Source organism: Castor canadensis, chromosome 7 (genome assembly GCF_047511655.1).
Source record: "Castor canadensis chromosome 7, mCasCan1.hap1v2, whole genome shotgun sequence".
NCBI lineage: Eukaryota > Metazoa > Chordata > Mammalia > Rodentia > Castoridae > Castor > Castor canadensis.
The window spans coordinates 18,235,750-18,254,489 of NC_133392.1; the positions used below are offsets into that span (position 1 = coordinate 18,235,750).

Genomic DNA, 18,740 nt, shown 5'->3' on the forward strand with positions numbered 1-18,740 from the left:
ACCAGTGTCTGGCAAAAATTCTTAAATTAATCCAATTTTCTTACCATATCTCATACTCTTGCTGAGAGAAACTACCCTTTCTCAGAGCAGCTGAAGAAGTTTTTATCTAGCACACAGCACAGAAGCTAAGCATTTACATTTCTTTGCTGAATTCAAGTCCATCATGGACTGCAATTTCTTCAAATACAAAGGAGCAGTTGCATCAGAGTGACTATTATGCTCCCCAAAGGCCCATGTGCCTTTTGGTTGCCAGCTTGTGGCCCTACTGGGAGGGGTACAATCTTCAGGAAGTATGGACTAATACAAGAAAGTTACGTACTAGGGCATACCCTTAAAGAGGGTGTCGAGAACCAAGTCCCTTCCTGCCTCTCTCTTTGCTTCCTGGCAGCCATGAGGTGACAGCTTTACTCCACCACATGCTCCCCACCATGATACTCTACTTCACCCAAAGCCCCAAACAATGGAGCCAACTGACCATGGACTGAAACCTCTGAAGTGTGTCAAAATCAACCTTTCCTCTTTAGAAGCTGAATATCTCAGGTATTTTTGTCATAGTGATAGGAAGATGACATAATGACTAATGTAGCCTATATCAACTTCTCAGAAAAATATCCATTAAAATAAAACACGTATACCACAAATCACCCTATTTCTAGACTCTTGGGAGGAATTTCTTTTTTTTTTTTTTCATTTTTCTTTTATTATTCATATGTGCATACAAGGCTTGGTTCATTTCTCCCCCCTGTCCACACCCCCTCCCTTACCACCCACTCCCCCCTCCCTCGCCCCCCCAATACCCAGCAGAAACTATTTTGCCCTTATGTCTAATTTTGTTGTAGAGAGAGTATAAGCAATAATAGGAAGGAACAAGGGGTTTTGCTGGTTGAGATAAGGATAGCTATACAGGGCATTGACTCACATTGATTTCCTGTGCGTGGGTGTTACCTTCTAGGTTAATTATTTTTGATCTAACCTTTTCTCTAGTACCTGTTCCCCTTTTCCTGTTGGCCTCAGTTGCTTTAAGGTATCTACTTTAGTTTCTCTGCGTTAAGGGCAACAAATGCTAGCTAGTTTTTTAGGTGTCTTACCTATCCTCACCCCTCCCTTGTGTGCTCTCGCTTTTATCATGTGCTCATAGTCCAATTCCCTTGTTGTGTTTGCCCTTGATCTAATGTCCACATATGAGGGAGAACATAAGATTTTTGGTCTTTTGGGCCAGGCTAACCTCACTCAGAATGATGTTCTCCAATTCCATCCATTTACCAGCGAATGATAACATTTCGTTCTTCTTCATGGCTGCATAAAATTCCATTGTGTATAGATACCACATTTTCTTCATCCATTCGTCAGTGCTGGGGCATCTTGGCTGTTTCCATAACTTGGCTATTGTGAATAGTGCTGCAATAAACATGGATGTGCAGGTGCCTCTGGAGTAACAGTCTTTTGGGTATATCCCCAAGAGTGGTATTGCTGGATCAAATGGTAGATCGATGTCCAGCTTTTTAAGTAGCCTCCAAATTTTTTCCAGAGTGGTTGTACTAGTCTACATTCCCACCAACAGTGTAAGAGGGTTCCTTTTTCCCCGCATCCTCGCCAACACCTGTTGTTGGTGGTGTTGCTGATGATGGCTATTCTAACAGGGATGAGGTGGAATCTTAGCGTGGTTTTAATTTGCATTTCCTTTATTGCTAGAGATGGTGAGCATTTTTTCATGTGTTTTTTGGCCATTTGAATTTTGTCTTTTGAGAAAGTTCTGTTTAGTTCACGTGCCCATTTCTTTATTGGTTCATTAGTTTTGGGAGAATTTAGTTTTTTAAGTTCCCTATATATTCTGGTTATCAGTCCTTTGTCTGATGTATAGTTGGCAACTATTTTCTCCCACTCTGTGGGTGTTCTCTTCAGTTTAGAGACCATTTCTTTTGATGAACAGAAGCTTTTTAGTTTTATGAGGTCCCATTTATCTCTGCTATCTCTTAGTTGCTGTGCTGCTGGGGTTTCGTTGAGAAAGTTCTTACCTATACCTACTAACTCCAGAGTATTTCCTACTCTTTCTTATATCATCTTAAGAGTTTGTGGTCTGATATTAAGATCCTTGATCCATTTTGAGTTAATCTTGGTGTAGGGTGATATACATGGATCTAGTTTCAGTTTTTTGCAGACTGCTAACCAGTTTTCCCAGCAGTTTTTGTTGAAGAGGCTGCTATTTCTCCATCGTATATTTTTAGCTCCTTTTGTCAAAGATAAGTTGCTTATAGTTGTGTGGCTTCATATCTGGGTCCTCTATTCTGTTCCACTGGTCTTCATGTCTGTTTTTGTGCCAGTACCATGCTGTTTTTATTGTTATTGCTTTGTAATACAGTTTGAAGTCAGGTATTGTGATACCTCCTGCATTGTTCTTTTGACTGAGTATTGCCTTGGGAGGAATTTCTACAGGCCCATTACCATTATCCTTGTAGTGGAAAGTTACATACAGCATATTGTAGAAGGTATAGCCTCCAAAAGTAAAATATCTATAGTAGGGAAGATGCCAAATTCTTGACTCCCCTTGTGAATTCGGACCCAGATTCAGAAATACAACTGATTTATGTGCCAACATATGAGTTTTGCCACTCACAGGCAAGTCTCAGATCTCTTCTTACCTCCATGTTTTCTATTAATGTGAATGATATGAAATTTATTTACTGAAATCTTAATTTCCTATGTGAACCTATACAAAAGCAGTTAGTTACCACTGCATTAAGTTCTTTATCCTTTTATTAGCAGCTTTTCATACATACTTATCTGTATATTTTAAAAATGTTTAATTGTGGTAAAATACAGGTAATAGAAACTTTGCCATCTTAACTATTTTTAAGTGAATAATTCAGTGTACATTCACATTGTTGTAGCTGCTTAACACAACTTTTCATCTCGCAAAATTGAAACTTTATACCCATTAAAGAGCAATTTCTCTCCTGCCCCATCCCTGAAAACCGCCATTGTACTTTTTGTTTCTATGAATTTGACTACTCTCAAGACTTCATATAAGTAAAATTATATGGTATTTGTTTTTTTGTGACTAATTTCACTTAGCAAATAATGTCCTCAAGATTCATCCATGTTTGTAGCATGTGTCAGAATCTCCTTTTTGAACTCTGAATAATATCCCATTATATGCAAAGACATTTTGTTTATCCATTCATTCATCAATGGTCATGTAGGTTGTTCTACCTCTTTAATACAATGAAAATGTTGCTCAGAACATGGGTGTGCAAATATCTTTTTAAGACCTTGATTTCCATTTTTTTTTTATTATATAGCCAGAAGTTGAATTTGCTTAGCTGTGTCTTTTTTTACTTTAATGACTGGCAACTTCAACATTATGACTTTAAATTTACATTTTTATATTTTCTATAAAGTGGGAAGAGTTAAAAGCTTAATAATATACAGGAAGAGAAAGCTAAATGTTCTCATGGGGCAATCAATATAAGGATCACTTATACAAATTATTAATTGAAAGTAGTTCTTGTCATCTTTTGGAGGAAGGGGCATATATATCCTTTTCTAATGAATGTAGGAGGTAAAATGCACATAGAAATGTGTACCCAGCCAGGTGCCAGTGGCTCAGGCCTGTAATCCTAGCTACTCAGGAGGCAGAAATCAGGAGGATCATGGTTCAAAGCCAGCCCGAGCAAATAGTTCAATGAGCCCCTATCTCAAAAAACCCTTCAAAAAAATAGGGCTGGTGGAGTGGCTCAAGGTGAAGGCCATGAATTCAAGCCCCAATACAGCAAAAAATAAAAGAAACATGTGCCCAAAGATAGGGATAACCTTTCACGAGATTTAGGTCCTGATGTCCCCTATCAAAACCCCACCTTAAAGGATACACACTCTGAAAGCCAGAAACTGGGTTTTGAAATTCTAATAAAGGCTAAGTACCAGTAAGTACGATCCAGATTCAAAGGATCAAATGATTTGGATCTATTTGTGAGTCATGAATCCAACATACTTTAAATTCCATCCATGGCTGTCTCTGTACTCATGTGTTATCTCTAACTCATAAACAATGAAAGCTGCTGATTGGCCCTTCAAGGAGCCCTGAAGACCATGCATTTAATGGTGAATAAGGCACGAGGAGAAAACAATAAAAAGCATGAGTGAAAATGCAGTTTAGAATTCAATAAGTATAACAAATGATAGAATTTAACTCACAAAATCTGTTTCAAGTTTTCCCATTTCTTGCTTGTAGCTTCTCATTCTGTTACTGTACATTCCTCGACTTTGGGGTGGTATTTCTCGAACTTCCAAATCCATCTGTTCAAGCTAGAAGTGGTATAAAAAAGTATGACTTACACCATATTCTTATTCTTTATTTGACCAAATGTTTGGAGTTGAAAGGATTTAATTCTACATCCTCATTCTGTAGTTGAGGACCAGGCCCATGATGCTGACTATCCATAATAAATGCACTGCCCACGATCAAATGGAACTACTTTTGTACTCAGTTCAACAAGCAAGTCACTGAGTACTTGCCAATGGACATACAGAGTGCCAAGCTGCTTACTTTTGTCAACTTTCTTTTAAAACATATGCATTAATCCAAACATTCTCAATAATTTAATTTCAATATTCTTGGAGTACTCCATCATTCAGTCCAAACTGGTCTTCTGACCATGAAACTCCAGAATGATTGGAAAACAAAATCATTATTTCCTGTGCCTAATCCACGAAACATCAGCCCAGCCACAGTTATGTAGTGAAACATCTTTTCAAAAGTCATTTCTGCCTAGGAAATGACCAACCAACATGTGATCACAACCTCCAGTCTAATTCCTTATACCTTATAACCATATGGAGTTAAATGAATACACAATGTCCTAAGTTATACATAGCTCTCTGAAATCACAGCAGGGCATTTTGAGCAACCTGTAGTCACATAACACTTGGGAGTGTAATGGGCAGCAATGTGGACAGACTATAATGGTTTAGAACATGGGCTTTGTAGTGAGACTCCTGTGTTCATGTTGTAGGCTCCTCTATGTGCTAGTTGTGGAAACTTGTTAGTCTCTCTGCCTTATTTTTCTCATTTCTAAGAATAATCTCTCTTTCTTGGAGCAGCTGTAAAGAATAAATGAGGTAATTCCTATAATGTACTTAAAACAGGATCTCTCAATTACTAGATTGACATTAACTATAACAACGATGATTACTTATGATGAAGAAGAAATAGAGCAAGCACTATATAAAGGAGCAAAAGTAGCTTATTTGTATTTGGCATTAAAAGTATGAAAAAAGAGTAAACATGAATACATTGTCCCAGGCCACATCTGGTAACATGCAAGAATACTGCAATGTATTTTGCAACAATACATTTATTTATTGTCCAGTGTGAGACTGAATAATTATAATAGAATACAGAGAACCCAGATAATCAATTTCAATTAACAGACCCCTACTTTTATAAGAAAAAACAGTTTTAATTAGCCTTGATTTAAACAATGATGATTTAAGTTATTGGTATGTTTCAACACAAATGTGAAGCACCAATAAATTAAAGCATTACTCAGCAAAGCAGTTACTTAAAGCACATCTCTGGAACCATCATTAACTGTTGGCTTTTAACATAGCGAACGGGATCATCCAGACAACTGCACAAATGCATGTAAGTCAGAACCTGAGAGCTGAGTACATTTTTGTGCAAAGCATTTTACAAGACATTTAAAATGAAATTAATAGTAGGCAAGAAAGGAAAAGGAAACCAAGAGGAAAGAAAAGCAAGAAAGTAAAAGGAAAAAAAAAAAAACCAGCAAACACTTAAAATGAAACTTGGAATGGGGGTAACATGCACTTGTTCTATGTTTGTCACAACATTCCTGTGGCCATCAGAGAGTGAAGACATGATAATTATAAGATGTGCATTGTCCAAGGAGTAACATAAACCAATTGTTCAGCAGACCAGTTACACTATTAAGGTTATCCTACCAACCACAGAAGAATCTGTTGTGCCTGGCTGCTATGGTATACACAAAGTCAGTCTTTTTACATGAAAGCCAGGAGCCACAAGAGAAGCAGTTGAATACAAAAAGAATCTAAAGTAAAGAGAAATGCATAAAATGGAAGGAAGCTTTTAAAAGAGAGGAAGACATTAGAAGTCATGGAGATTGAGGTAATGTTGTCACTGTAGAGATAGGTGCAGCAGCCAGCAGAGCTTAGTAGACTTTACAGAGCACAGAGAGCACCAGTTATTACAATGGCTAGAAACAAACCAGTAACAGCTCTGTAGGTCTGTGTCTTAGTGACTAAAGACACAGAGGAAATGTCTGCTGTACAATGGATGGAAACATCTGACTACTCAACTGCAGAGTGAGTAGCTGCAGCCCCTCATGCATGTTCTATTGACAAACAATATTCGAATAAGCTTGGGAAACACTCCAGGCTTCAGCTGCCCTCCAGAGTCCCTTCTTAAGAGATTCAATGTCCTTGAGCCTACCTAAGCATCCAAGAAGGTTCTACAGAAAAACAAAGACCCTCATCCTTCAGCTCCATTTAAGCTACAGCTATCCAAACTGTAGCTTAACACATGATACCAGTTAATAGCAACACTTTTGATAACTGTTTTAAGTCAATCAGCAAGTAGCACAGAAGGAAGAACAAGCAGTACCCTTCAGTATTTAGGGAAGCAACACCTCATTTGGGACTATAATGCACAGTCGAAAATTGAATCACACTTGTAAAACTTGGCTTTTAAAAGCAAAAATTTGACACAATACTTTCACCCTTGCTTTTGCTCCATGATTAGGAATTTATTTCTATGAAAAAGTAGCATATGCACTAGAACTCCAGGTTTAGCGTATCTAGGTACAAATCCTTACTGTACCATTTAATAAGATGTGGAACCTCGGACAAGTTACCTCACTTTTCTAAGCCTCAGTTCCCATCTACAAAACGGTGGTAACAAAACTGTGGGCATCACTTCACCATGGTTCTCTCATTCTGGGTATGCCAAGAATGCAAGGTTCTAACCACTCTGTCCATGCCATTTTTCACTGTCCTGTTCAAAGGGAGCAAACTTGGAGGAAGTAAATGATGTGTCCTTCTGGGTCAAAGAGCAGCCTTCTGCAGGCTGCTATGAAGTGGTTCATTTTCCAGGCTCTGTGTTCCTCTCCCGTAAGGTATCCCACTGTCTATGTAAGCATACACCTGCATTGCCCCTATGGAAACTGGGGCTCAGGAAACTGATGCAAACAGGTTGAAACTCTGGCAGATATGTTTGTGGTGTGTAATAAAAGTCTTTTGCTTCTGACTTAGAAGTCTCCTATCTTCTATGGGCTTCCATAAAACTGTGGCAAGTTCACTTAGCTTGCAGACCCTCCATGGTTTTTGTCAAACAGTATTTGTCTCACAGGATTTTCAAGAAAGTTAAATATTATAAAGCAAATAATATGCTTACCCCAGTGTCTCGTACCCAATATGCCTTTATCCAACACTAGCTATTTACAGTTCTTAAAAAAAGTACTCTGAAGGAAATAAAAGTTAGAGGTAGAAGGCTGGGCATGCTGGCACAGGCCTGTGGTCCCAGCATTCAGGAGGCTGAGGCAGCCCGGGCGACATTGTGAGATCCTGTCTCAAAAACACATGCACACAAAAATTACAGGCTGACATTCAATGAATCACCTTCACAAAAGAATAAAATCAAGACGCTATTAAATTCTCTTCATTTTAGAAACTGGTGGGTTCTCAGTTAAAAACACTAGTCAGTGATGGTCCACATTTCCACAATGCGTACAACAGAGCAGGAAGACATCCCTTGTACGTGTTAAAATGCTTTGTAAGTCTCTACGTACCAGTTCTTTTGCCTCTTCAAGCTGTTTCTCCACATTTGCAACCATCTGTTTCTTCTCATCTGAAACAAACAATAATATCAAGGAATCACCAAGGACACAAATAAATTTAATATTTTAAAACTTTCTATTTTTACACACTTTTCCCCCTCTCATCAATCAGATTAGAGAATATAAGGCAAATGAGAATATCATTCTTGGTAGGTTAGAAACCACATTAAAAGTGTCCTTTTCTAGGACACTTGGAGATATGTCATCCTAGGGAGTACCTTACTATTAAGAAATGCCATACATTTTTAAGAGAGTCTGAAAATCATCTTGTTCTTTAGAAGACAATATATCAACAACAGCAGATTTAGTGGTAGCCTGAGGAGTTTGCAAAGTCATAACTTTATTAATATATTAGAAATCAAAAATGGATACAATTTAAGTCACATATAAAAATACTTCCTATCACTGAACAAAGACTTTCAACCCTTTAAATATTATATTTTCAGTAACATTAAGAACACGGTATGCTAGAAGAAATATTTGAAGTCTGGACTGCTGATTCCAAACCCAAAGCATGTGGGCTGGTGGAGTGGCTCAAGTGGTAAGAGTGTTTGCCTAACAAGTTTGAGGTCCTGAATTCAAGCCACAGTTCTGCCAAAATTAAAATAACAAAACCAAACCCAAAACTACTATCTTACTCACTGGTTATGAGATCCCGGACAAGAAATATGATTTTTTTTTCTGAGACTCTCAAAAATGGAGATTTTAAAAAGTATGTACTGGATAATTTTTAGCTCAAATAGCTTGATATCAATGAAAACTGTGAAGTGCTAAGACTCTGTGTGTGGGTTAATTAACTCTGTTCACAATCATGTTATAACCCAACTGTAATCCCCTTCTGTAGGAGAGACATATTCTAACACATGACTTCAAAAAACTTCCTGGAATCTCATTCCAAATTGATCAGTCCATTTTTTTCACAGTCTCTACCTAAGTTTTGTGCTAATGGAGCTTATTGAACATTTATACTTTCCTGCCTACCACCCATCTCTTCTCAGGTAATAGCCACCACTTCTCTGAAACATCACCTTCACCCAGCAGGTCAATGGAGAATGCTGTCTCCTTACATCACTCTGTCTTTTTGGTCATGGTGACCTGGCAAAGGACAGGCATCTCATCCTATCTGAACTAATTTAGCAGCTTAACTCCTCTGGGTCAACATTGGTTTGGGGGGCAGGGTAAGCATATGACCCAAAGAAACCAATCAAATTTCTGGAGCAAGAGGAAAGTCTTTTCCTCTACCCTTGGTATTGAGAGCATGTGCCTAGAAGCTGTGGGCATCCAATGCTCTTGATTCAAGGAAAAAGTGTTTGTAGTGGCTGAAAATGAAGGCAATATTTAGAAAGAAGAAAGCTGTAAGACCAAGAGATAAGTATAGTTAGTTCCTACTTGGAAACAACTAAAACAGGTTTTACTTGACTTTACCATAGTTTGGTTTCTTTTGTGAACAAATTTCTTTGTCTTTATTTAACATTAGGTTTATATCAGGTGGAAGCTAATGACACTAATACAGATCAGAAAAGTCATGAAGCTTAAAGTACGTACAACACCCACTAGCTGACTAGTTATTCAGAAAGAGATTTAATCCTAAATGGAACATGTTTAATAGAAGTTACAGTTTTACTAGAATAATAGATTCTGATAATCCCAAACCCTTCCCTTTATTCCCCTTCAAACTGTGGAAGGAAGGGAGCTGTCACATAAGGTGTTTTCTGTATAATGTCTCCCTAAGAAAAATACCTTCAAAAAGGTAAATCTATATGTAACCAGATTAAAATTACAGTATGATTCCAAATTTATCTACTTCAGGCACATTTCAATCCCTCTAACATCTCTACACAGTTAACACTAGAATGGCAATGTATTTTTGTGATAAAAACAGAAATACAAAATAAGACAAGCGTATCTTGAATCGAGTGAAGTTATATATTTACACATGAAAAGGAACACATTTTCTTTAAGGTAATAAATTACTGAGAAAGTCCATGTCATAGACATTTAGACTAATATGCATCAGTTTTTTCTCATTAACAAAACAAAGAAAAAACTCTTCCTTGACCTGTATTCCTCTTTGTTACTAATTCTCTCCTTCATTCACAGCTAGTCTTCTTGAAAGCCAGGGCAGTTTCCCTCCCTTATCACCCCACCCACTCCCCATCATCTCACTCCTGCCTCTTCATTCCACTGAAATGCCTTTCACTAGTAATAAATTTTCCTTTATACAAACTAACTGCCATTCTTAGTTTTTATTTAATCTTGTGGCCTCCAATACTCTACTCCTCTCATCCTGCAACTTTCTCTTCTCCTGGCTTCCATGACCCCCAGATATTGACACTCCCAAAGGTTCCCTCTGCCTCTGTGTTCTCTTCTGGCTTCCTCCTTTTCAGCCCATCTTTTAACTAGTGGGTTCCTTGAAACTGAGTCCTTGCTTTGCTTCCCTTATTCTCATCTGTATCCCCAAGGAATTCTGTCCATTTTAAACTGTCATATCATGTATTTATGATCCTAAATTCATATCTCTAATCTTGATATACTTCCAGTACTCCTGTTATTCTCTGTGCTCATGCCCATCTTCACTGTAACCACCTGGTACACTTCTATGCAAAACTTCAGAAATCACCACCTTGCTAAAGCCTTTCCTAGCTCAACAAAAGAGTAAATCACTTTCTTTTACATAAAACACCTATAGTTTTCACAGAATCCTAATGATTTGTCTCTCACACTAACAGTCTTGATTACTTTTCAACTTGGGGTCTCTGGGAAGACAGGAGCTGTGTCTTCATCTAGCAATAAGCCTGACATATATGTAATCAGTTCTCAAAAAATGATGATGTACTGAATAAATAATACAGGACAGTGCAAGCATTTACAAAAGAAGCTATGCCACCAACCACCCTGATTACCCTGTCTCCAAGCCTTCCTCCTCCTCTCTCATTTAATCTTCCTAATATGTGACTTTAATTAGATCCCTTGAGCCTAGCAGTAAAGGCCCTCTGCAATTCAGACCCAAACAACCTTTCCAACTTTATATCTAACTACAGGCTTTCCAATATGTAATCTACTTATTAACTAGACTGTTTATTCACTATTAATTAAACAAATCGCAGTTTTTACTTCTCCAAACCTTTGCTAAGCTACCACTTACGGTTCTTTGGCTAAATGCAACAGACTGATTCTGGCTAACTTAAGCCAAAAAAAAGGAGAATCTATTAGAATAACACAGAACACTGGATGCACCTTCATCCCACCTCTGTATTTAAAACAGAAAAGTTTTACCAGGTAGGAGCTCACTAAGTGCTTACTGAATGAATGAATTCATCTTAGCATTCAACAACATATTTGTTTCTCACAGAGCAACTGAGAAAAAGAAAACTGTTATCAGCATGGACTAGAGCAAATCTTTCCACTTGAAATGTCAAGTTTCCTCTTCTAAAAGAAATAACAAAGCAGGATGGGGACCGAATAATACAAGTAAATCATTTTCTTATAACTCTATTTCATGATGGCATTGTCAGGAATAACAATGGAACAAAGATCATCTTTGATTGACTCTCTATAGTACTCCTCATATTTTTAAGAAGAACTTAAAAGGTACGATCTGTGGAGAAAACATGAGGAAAGGAACAAAGGAGGAACAGACAGAATTAGATGACCTTAGAAATGCCTATGAATGCTTATGCTGAGTAACTTCCTAGCAGTATTCCCATGTAATTCCCAGCAGAGTTTTGTTCTGCCCACTCCAAGCAACATTCTCTTTATAAATGGCATGAGACTTTCATAACTAATAGATATCATTAATGTGTATAGTGTATCATGTTTAACATTATCACAGTCAACCTTTGGAGTCACTATCATTATTATTTTACTCTCAGTTGTAAACAAGTTCAGAGATTAAATAATTTCTCCAAAATTCAAGAGCCAATAAATAGCACAGGTGGAATCTGTTTTCCTGAACCAAGTTCTTAATCGCTATATGTACTATATAAATGTACCATATAAACAAAGGCCCCCCTTTTGAATATAAGCTTGACATGAGTCTTAGTACCTACTCAATACTAACAAAAGTATGTAGTCCTGATATACACACAAAGTATGATTCTTTCCCAACATTCACAGATGTGTTTATTCAGCATTGAACACTCCCAATAAAGTACAGTGAAAGTGTCAGGACTCACTGGAATTGTAACTGGTACCTGTCTTTGTGAAACATAAGTACTCTTAAATAAACAGCAGAAATTACGTACTCAGAAATGTGGGATGAATCTACTAACAAGAACTTTTTATGTTAGAGAATTTTAAAATGGATGTATTATTGAAGCTATACCATGTAATACTGCACATACCAGTCAATGTCAATACAAAGCCACTCTAGAATGACCCAAGTGATACTGGAGTACAGTTTGAGAGACCAGTGTTAATTCACATTTAACTTACTATACATACACATGATTATGTATACAAAGACTTATAGATACATTTGTAAATGTGTATTAGTATTACACCCAAACCTCCCTGCTCCATCAGCTAAGAGATCCTGGCAGCAATGACATGTCAGTATCAGCAAGCACACCTAGTACCCGTACCTTGGTTTCTCCTATCACTCTTCAAGAAAGGAAATAGAAAATGTCTGATTCTAGGACTGAGACAACAAATGTACAAATGATCCTGGAGTATTTTAGAGCATCAGAAAATAGAAACTGCTAAAGAGAAAACCCCACAGAAATGTCAAAAGGAGCCAACAAAAAGAGCTCCCAATGATCAGGATTGGAATAATCCTGACAATAAAGTAGAGTTGAAATATAATACAGAGTACAAAATAAATACCGATGAATACACATTGATTCACATACATGGCCAAATAGGTAAATAAATGAAGAAGAGACAAATCTTTTCTCATTTAGAAGAATTCCAAATAATTGATGTATATACTCAGCATTCACGGAGGTACAGCATAAATCCATACTCCTTAGGTATAAGTTATGCATGTGATTTCCATTTTTCAAACACGGAAGGGAAAAGGTGTAACTCACTAGAGAAACCTGAAAAACACTGTCTCAGCCAGGTGATCAGAGTTAACACCAGCAGTGTCCTGTTGAAATTATGTGAAAGCTTCATTTATGTGGCCTTCACCTGCGACTCAAATGGACAGAGAAAGAAATCTGGGGAAATCCAAAAACATCCTACAAAACATCTGACCAGTACTCCTCTAAATTATAACGTCATTAAAAACAAGATTATTCTGAGAAACTGTCACAGCCAAGAGGAGCCTAAGGAGCTATGACTACTAAATTTTTTGTGATAGGCTCGAAGGGATCATGGAATAGTAAAAGGTTAAAAACTAAGAAAATGTAGATGATGTATGGACTTTCAGTTAATAGTAACAAATAATATGGGTTCACCAGGTGTAGTAAATGCATTCGATTTAGGAAAGATGTTAATAATAGGGAAAACTAGGGTATATGAGGATTCTCTATTTCTGTGATTTTTCTATAAATTTCATCTATTCTAAAAACTTTTAGGGCTGTGGGTGTAGCTCAGAGGAGCATGTGCTTATAATAAGCAAGGCTCTGGGTTCAATCCCCAGCACCACAAAAAAAAAGTTAAACAAAAAAAATCAGAGCCAGATGTGGTGGGACATGTCTGTTATCACAGCACTTGGGGGGCCAAGACAGGAGGACGATGAGCCAGCCTAGACTACATAGTGAGACCCTGTGTCAAAACAAAAACAAAAACAAACAATGAAGCCATAACTTAGATTAACTAAATTCTTGAAAGGTGGAAAGTCACTCTGGGATTAGTTTAGAAACTGTGTGTGGGTGTGTGGGTGTGTGTAGATGATAGATAGATGGGTACACACATATATATAAATATAAATATATATTAAATCTATATATATTCAAAATACATGTTTATTTGTATCTTACTCAAAGATGAATAAAATTCCCTAAGTATTTAAATTTTTGATGAGACATACTGGGCCATCAGTTATAGCTGAAGGCTGTTTTTCCCTGCATGCTCAACTGAAAAAGCTGGACCTTGCCCAGTAGCTCATGAAGCTTATTGTGAAGAGCTGGACTCCTAACAAGGGGCAAACTGTCCCTGGTGGCAGTGAGCTGCTGAGTTAGGACTGGACCCAGCCATTCTATTCTAACTATCTAGAGCAACAAAAATGTCACGCAAACTACACATGTAATTTAAAACTTTCTAGTAGCTGCAGCTTAAAAAAATAAAAACAAGTGAAATTACATTAAATAATATGCTTTTAGTTGTAATATTATTTAACCAAATATATCCAAAATATTAGCATTTCATTATGTGGACACATTTCAAGTGCTCAATAGATACCTGTAGACATTAGAGCTCTACAGCCACAAATATTTAAGCAAACCACAGAGTACTAAGCCTGCCTTATTTGCCAATTTATTACACAGGGTTTTGATCAAGTATAGTTAAAGAAAGAAAAAAAGGAAAGAAAGAAAGAAAAAAAGGAAAGAAAGAAGAAAGAGAGAGAAAGAGAGAAAGAAAGAGAAAGAAAGAAAGAAAGAAACTCTCCATGAAAGCATTATGCAGTTCAGTTGATGCAGAGAAGCTGTCTCTCCTGTGTTATCACCAGTAGTGTTTAAATTGTTGGGTAATAATGCTGAGTGTTCCCCTGTCCTTAACTTTGTGAAAACATGCCTCACAAAAAAGCAAATGGTGTTCCAAAAGTACCATTTTAAGTGACAAAGTGAAAATTTTAGATTTGTTGAAAGGCTATGTATCTTTAGCATAAGTTGAGCTGCATTACAGGGAAAGTGAATCAGCATCTGAGTTCAGTTCCGAATTCTAAGGCATCCTGAGCATTTGAGGTTTTTCCTCAGTGGTGGTCTCCTCGCAACCACATTCCAGGACACCAGGTATCGACTGAATTCATAGTTTAAAGAAGAATCTTCTGAATTCTCTCCCTACATCTACTTTTCAAAAGCAAAAGATAATTATGTAGCAATGTTATGGCTTCATTAATACATGACTATTTAGGTGGTCTCCTAAATCTTCCAGGGTTTGCATACCTAACCCATTAGACTTGAGCATTTCCTTATAGAAGACACTTGTCTTGCCCCCATCATCACTATCACTTCTCTTTGATTCCGTTCTTGATGTCCTGAGTTCAAATTCCAATTTCATGTCCAAAAGCTCCTGACCAATTCCCTTTTCTTCAAGTGTAGGTCTTCATCAAGAGAATTTAACCTCACTCTAGTTTAGGCACCAAAAGGAAGAATTGAGGTTCAAAGTTCCTTTAAGGGTGCAATGAAGATGACAGAGTCTGAAGAGCTGGGTGCTAGCCAACACTACCCACTGCTGTTTCCAGCAGCAGTAATGACAGCAAAAAAAGCGAGGCTAGTTTATCACATACTTCTTCTGTGCAAGAACTAAGCCAGTGTGCTACACGCTTTATTTCATTTGATTTTTATAACATTATAAGGTTAAAGTATTTTCCCTTCCTGCTCATTCTAAAGATAGAAAAGGCAGGCTTAAAGAAGTCAAGCAGTCTGTCCATGAGCAGACTGAACCGGGATTCTAAACAAATCTGCAGTCAAACACCCAGCAGTCTAGGTCTTAATCACTTTGCCATAATCTTTTTTGGTATATTTCTTACTAAAACCACAAAGTGGTTCACAATAGACCATCTATGTCTCTGTGAAAAGTGAAGTAAGAAGTCATAGCAAAATAAAACCTTAAGATCCTTTAAGAAGTCTGTTTGATGTAAAGGAACCACTGCAAATGTGCAAACTATTCCCCACATACAAATGTACTGGAATGTCACAATAAAGTATTAATTGTGGTTTCTGCTCATTAATTTTTCTTACTTTCCCACAGAAGTAATCATTAAAAAATCAATTTTCAAATAAAGTACCAGAGTTTTCATTAAGTGACTCACATTTCAAAAGTACAATTACTAAAATTAGTTAAGATGCAAACACTTTAATCAAAGAGCAAAGTTTTTTATTGTTAAAAAAATCACAGGATAATCAAATTTCTCATTTAAAATAAAGTTTTAAAATATCCAATCTTCTCTATTCTACTTGGAAGTAGCACAGATACATTGCAAATGCACACCAGACAGTAAAGTTCATTTCAATAGATCCTACCTACTCTGCTTCAATTTAAATAAAATAATACGTGTGGAATGAACTTCTTTGGCTTGAAAGTTTGCTCCATTTTTTTAACCTTCTTAAGTAAGTAAATTATAGTTCACTTCCTCTGGGCCAATTTTAGCTGACCACCACTGCCACTAATTATGCCCAGAAAGCGATATTATAATTATTTTAATAGCTTTGCCATAGTTACACATATTAATTTCTGTTAGTCCACAGACATACATTTGAAGTTCAAACCAAATAAATTTTTAAATCTTTTTCTATTTATCAATTAGAAGCAGATTATAAAGGGAGCAAGCACAAGTCATTATTAAGAGGGAAACCACTGTTTTTTTTTTTAAGAGTTACTTAATTATTTAATTAAGCAAGCATTTTTCCAGTGCTATCAATAATCTCCTTTCAAATTTAATATAGCAGCTGTGTTTGGGCCTCACATTATACTACAGTTAAGAAGAGGCATGAGCTTTATGTTTAAGTACTTAACTCATATGTTTCCTTCTATGTGTTAAGAATTGTTACATTAAAATATAAAGACAAGAAAAACAAAATCTATTTTCTTGTAAATAGTTTTTTCAAATTAGCACCTGGGAATGACTGTTACTTTGTAAAACAGTTTCCCATTACTAAAACTACTAGCATAAACAAATGTTTCTATTGCTTAAAACCATTACAATTTAAAATGAGAAAAAATAAAAAATCCTGACAGTTTGAGGTTCTGGGACTCAATTCAAAGAAAGTAGTCTGTGATCACAATGTCAACAAAATCAAGATGATCTTGGGCAGTGGAGAAAAGTAGAACTGAAGAGAAGAGGCGAGGTCCTGTATCATGAAGTGATGAGGCCATCATACATTTTCTCCACAAAACTCTCTGAGGCAGCAGAGCTTGGAGGTATATGCTACCTTGGTTCTCTCCTCTTGTTCCCTTACTTGGACTCATAAACCTCTTTAAGACATCATCCACCTTTTCCAGAACTAACCCGAACTTCAGGAGATGAGTGGGGTGTAAGTTCAGAGATCCTGGCTTCAAGCAAATATCCCTATTAACAGAAAATAGGTGGGGGAAAAGAAAAACAAGGAAATAAAGAAAGAAAATTATTTATAAACACGAAGTTTGGGAGAAAGTAAGGAAAGGAAAAGAGGAATGACAAGTTAGGCCCAAGAGAAATGATTGCTGGCATCAAGGACTTGACTGACAAGTGAGAAAGTGAAGTTGCCCACAAGTCTGCAGATCGACCAGCATCCTCTTTTCTTCAGTTCATATCCCAGAGTTTCAGTAGGGTCAAGTCCAGCAGCCCAATGATACATAGTTCAACTTCCCTAACAAAACTAAACCAAACAGCAAAACTCTTATCTGTAATTAGCTACTCAAATCTGAACTTACAGAAAAAAAAATCCTAAAACAGTATCTTACAACACAAGTCACAAAATATATTACAGTCATCTGCTCATTTGCTGAAACATTTTTCTAAGCCCTTAGTAAATAGATGCCAAGAAAATCAGACACAGCCCCACGATCACAACCTACCATGGTAAATAAGGCATGCTAAAACACAAAAACAGTTCCTGATGGTAAACACGGAATTTTGAAAGTAAGCAAAATTATCCAGTACCAAGCTTTACATAAAGTTGGGTTTTAAACTCCCAAGAAGGATGAAAAGCACGAAATGAGGGAGACACAAAAAATAATAATTATAATAGCAGCTAACATACAAGGGCTTTACGTATGTTTTATCATTCAATTTCACAACAATCTAGTGAGAGAGGCACAAGTCTTTCCATTTTAGGAAGACAGGTTAAGAAATTTGCCTAAGAGACAACTTCTAAGTGGCAGAGTTGGAATTTGAGTTCAGTCATCCTGGCCCTTAACTCTATTTGCCGCATATAATACTATTATAGTAAATAGTACTATAATAATATTAGTATTAATAACACCACAATGATGTTGTATATTGCCGAACGTGGCATTGGTACTTTCATTCAGTTTTTGAACATTTAACATCTTCCTATTATAAAACGAAAAATTTAAGACTCAGAAACGTCTCAAAGATTATGCAAATTACAAGGCGATGGAGTCGAATTCGAACCCAGATAGCTCAGACTCCGAAGCCTCTTTTCAATTGCTCCCCACAACCTACCTTGGAGTCCCATTATCCCGGGGGACACACCACCGCCCCCACCGGCCTCCCGCCTCCACTGGCCCAGGCGGCGCCCAGCAGCCCGGCTCCCCACGCCGCCCCTGCCCTGCCGGGGCAGGGCTCTTACCAGGCGGGAGTCGGGGGACCCTCGAAATCTTGCTGGTAATCTCAGCCGTGAGTACTGCGAAGTCCTGCTCATAGCCTTCAAAGTCGGAAGACATGGCAGCTCCGTTGTGACCGACCCGGACCGGAGCCTAGGTCGGGAGCAGGGGCCACGCGGGGCAGGAGTCCGCGGCGTAGAGACCCCTAGAAGCACCCACAAGAGCAGAGCAGAAAACCGGGGACAGCTCCCAGCCCAGCGGCTTCCTGGTTGTTCTTCGAAATCTCTGTCCTCCGGAAATTGGGCTGCACGCGGTTTTTATTTTCCGCTCTGCCCACAAGATTAACAAATTCGCTAAGGAAAATTGTCCACATTTGTGCCTCCACAAAGACCTACAAAAATTTTCTGGTTCTCAGCAATCAATGAAATTAATGTCGTCCCCTTCACTTCCCAGGAAACGGCTTGGGCTCCCCAAAATACAAGTCAGGGAAGTATG

General features: G+C 37.5%; 1 protein-coding gene across 7 annotated transcripts in view; it reads right to left on the bottom strand.

Moving 5' to 3' along the window:
• Positions 1-18,674, bottom strand: part of Vti1a (vesicle transport through interaction with t-SNAREs 1A) — a 345,401-nt gene extending 326,727 nt beyond the window's left edge. For all 7 annotated transcript variants that reach the window (XR_012449627.1, XM_074078312.1, XM_020167024.2 and 4 more), the window contains exons 1-3: positions 18,272-18,674; positions 7,824-7,882; positions 4,192-4,302 (exon numbers count right to left, since the gene is read on the bottom strand). Coding sequence is in view for 6 of the 7 variants with exons in the window: in XM_074078312.1 (XP_073934413.1) it covers positions 4,192-4,302; positions 7,824-7,882; positions 18,272-18,365 (264 nt within the window). In the remaining variant the exon portion in view is untranslated. The remainder of the gene's footprint in view (positions 1-4,191; positions 4,303-7,823; positions 7,883-18,271) is intronic.
• Between the last annotated feature and the right edge of the window lie 66 nt (positions 18,675-18,740).